This window comes from Nanorana parkeri, unplaced genomic scaffold (assembly GCF_000935625.1).
Source record: "Nanorana parkeri isolate BGI_ZX_2015 unplaced genomic scaffold, ASM93562v1 scaffold2831, whole genome shotgun sequence".
Taxonomy (NCBI): domain Eukaryota; kingdom Metazoa; phylum Chordata; class Amphibia; order Anura; family Dicroglossidae; genus Nanorana; species Nanorana parkeri.
The window spans coordinates 70,338-73,802 of NW_017309099.1; the positions used below are offsets into that span (position 1 = coordinate 70,338).

A 3,465-nucleotide genomic window follows, 5' to 3' on the forward strand; every position below is an offset into this window, starting at 1 on the left:
ATCCTCCCAAACGCTGAGTGGAGAAACGGACGGGGAGGGGGCGGGCATAGAGCTGGCTCTGTCAGCTGTCACTCAAGCAGCTGGGTGGATCTCGACGGTATTGTCGGGATCTGTCCCGGCTGCGGCGGTCTCCGTATACTGCGAGCTATAGCCCGCGATATACTGAGCTTTGGGTCACGGGAGGAGGTTAGTATATGTCCTCCCGTGACCCCTAAGAGAACTATGGGGAAAAACACTTACCCCATAATTCTCTCAAGTATAGTTCTTTAGGGTTCTGCATTTAAGCTGTGACTTTTCTTTAAACATGTTCTTCTCTTCTTTCTGAAGGTACCCAAGCCCACCTGTCAGTGCAGGATCAGCACCCATTGTTGTAGCATCAGAAGAAAACTTGGAATATGTACGAACTCTATATGACTTCCCCGGGAATGATGCCGAGGACCTTCCTTTTAAAAAAGGAGAAATTTTAGTAATTGTTGAAAAGCCAGAGGAACAATGGTGGAGTGCCCGGAACAAAGACGGTCGCGTTGGTATGATCCCCGTACCCTATGTCGAGAAGCTAGCCCGTCTACCACTTCATGGCAAAATGGGGAACAGGAATTCAAACAGCTATGGTATACCAGAGCCCGCACATGCCTACGCTCAGCCGCAGACTCCCAGCCCGCTGCCTACCTCTGGCACTCCTCCTGCTATCACTCCACTACCATCTACCCAGAATGGACCTGTCTATGCTAAAGCTATTCAGAAACGAGTGCCATGTGCTTATGATAAAACTGCTCTTGCATTAGAGGTAAGTTGCTGTGCATAGAGTAAGCTTACAGTTCCTATGAAAGATATGAAGAATTCATTGATGCGGCTATCTTTCTATACAATATCTTACTTGCCGAGTCCATTTGTTGCGTCTTTTGCAAGAACTATTATTCAATCAATTGATTTGTAGGTTGGCGCCACTTTCATATATCTTAAAGATAAAGAAAACTGCCACAGCTGTCTCACCCAGTGTTGCAGGCTGCCATTGCCTGCATCCTAGAACTTGTGCTAGTTCCAGGGGATGTTTGGCACTGTGGGAGAGCTGCAGAAGAGTGCTCTACCCTGGAACTGAGACACTAGCAGACTTCAGTGCTGGTTAGGGGACTTGGATGTGCTGGATAGGTCACCCTAGCAGGTTCCCTTGAAAGGTTTGGTTGGTTAAAACAGACTTGTGAGGATCAGGAGACTATCAGGTCTTGTAAGGATACATGAGATAGTAATAATGAGTGCTTCTAAGTCTCAGACTTTATTGTTGTGCATGTCCCACAGTTAGTGTAACGATTGATCAAGTGAATGCAAACTTGTAGGCCTGATGAGGAGAGTAAACCAGATGTGGATTATAATGCAGGCACCTCGTGGTAAGTCTGCATGCGTCATTATCCTATTTGCTCTAGAATGCAAACAGTGACCATATCTTTTCTTACATTGTAGTCCAGCCTGAACTACAGGCAGCCTGTCGCACTTTGTAGAGTGTGAGCGAGCAGCTAGGGGCTGGCCACTGCATATCCATAAGAAGTCTGTTCCTTGTTTGCATTAGAGCACTATGGATTCTAGAGGTACAGAAACTCTCATGAAATCATCTAATCATGCTTGGAGGTGGTGCAAGGTGCCAGTATTCTGAGTCTGCGAATGGTTTTTACCCTTCTATAGATGCACTTTTATTTGTGTAGGACACAGCTTGTCTTTTGTGTTCATTTTGTGTTTTAAATATCATTTTCCATAGTCATGGTGTCTGTAAACTGATGGGCAAAATATTTACACATTTTGTGATGAGAAAAAAAAGTAAAATGTTCTAGTATGTAGTACGAAAGTTGCAGGCACTGTATTCTCATTTATATACATAACTTTAAGTAGGTCTGTACTGGGCTCAATTTCTCAAGTGTTAATTAGTAGAACATTATCACTGAGTCTCTCTGGGTTGTTTTTCTAATTAGGTTGTTTCTTGGCAAATTGACACACTTCACAAGGTTAACAAGTAGGTCGTTGTGTTCCGAGCACTTGAAATCCCAGCAAGTTTGTTTGACAGGCCTGATATATTTTCAGTAACTGTGTGAGTTCTGGTTTTTGGATACTACATTCAGAACACATCATCTCTTCTGTATGCAGAAGTAGAAATAAACATCAGAGCCATGTAGTCTTTGAAATTAAAGGCACGTTCTGTATGCCAGTTGGTACATCTAAGCCTACATAATGAGATATGTTGTAAAATATCAATGGTTGTCCTGATTGAGTTCATCATCCTAAATATTGTTATATGATATGACACCAGGTCAGCTTTGACTCATTGCTGCTGTACCTGGATCTTCATTGCAGCATTCATTTGTGTAAGATTGTGAAATTCTGTTGCTATAAATGTATTCTTTGCATAAACGTAGTAAATCCATCATAAACCCCGGCAATTCAGACTGAATATATCATGGAAAAAGCGACAGTAGATCTAGAACAGCCTTTCTCAACCTGGGTGTCGTGGCGCTCTGGCTTCCTTGGGTGTCTTAAACTTTTCACATTGTTATGCCTCCAATGAGGAGAATGCTCCTGATGTGAAAAAGGGGGACTGCAATGTATAGAGGGGCTCCTAATAAGAAGGTGGGCTCTTGATGTAAAGGGGAACTCTGATGCTGGGGGATTTTGATGTGAAGCAGAATGTGAACTTACTTTTTTGGCATTTTTGCTTGAGGTTCCCCCTTAACCATTCCTGGCCCCTTACCCTGGGTCTTGTATGGAGTTTTTAAGGGACTACGTCATTTAAAAAAATATTTATGGCTTTTACATTTTAGACGGTAGTCCCCTGAGATTTTACATATTTTTTAAGGGTGCCATGACTGATAAAATGTTGGGAAACCCTGATGTAGATATACAGTCACCCAAAGCGGTACAGAAATGGTCACTTTTCTGCTGTCTCCTGGTTTAGGCAGACTGACTCTGGAATTCCATATTGATTATTCCACCCCTGTTGTGATTGGGGGTGTCATTGACCCATAGGAAAGGTGTAGGAACAAGCTTGATTTTTATAGACAAGTTGAAGATTTGAAGCGCTGTCTCTCTCAATCTACTGATCATGTAAAACATTTATTTTTACTGAGGGGAACCTCCTGTATTTCCTTTTTCGTGACCCACTCAGGCTTCACAGGTTTACATAAAATTAGGTTATTACATCTTTGCTATAAAAATGGCTGTTCTATGAATTCTGTATTCGCCTCTTTTATTCCAATTAACACATGCTCGGGCTGTGTAAGTGTTGAGCCAAGAAGAGCGCTTACATTGTGTTATCAGACAGAGCAGCTTGGCATGAAGTCAGCAGGGAGAATGTGAGATGAGGAAATGACACATGGTAAAGGTTTGACTCAGAGGAAGAGTGTGTGTGTGTGTGTGTGTGTGTGTGTGTGTGTGTGTGTGTGTGTGTGTGTTCAGGTGGGACTGAGGTGTGCATGGAATTTT

General features: G+C 42.8%; 1 protein-coding gene across 2 annotated transcripts in view; it reads left to right on the top strand.

Annotated features, from left to right (window-relative positions):
- Positions 1–3,465, top strand: part of CRKL (CRK like proto-oncogene, adaptor protein) — a 9,557-nt gene that overhangs the window by 3,201 nt on the left and 2,891 nt on the right. For both annotated transcript variants that reach the window (XM_018574232.1, XM_018574233.1), the window contains exon 2: positions 328–787. In XM_018574232.1, the coding sequence (XP_018429734.1) occupies positions 328–787 (460 nt within the window). The remainder of the gene's footprint in view (positions 1–327; positions 788–3,465) is intronic.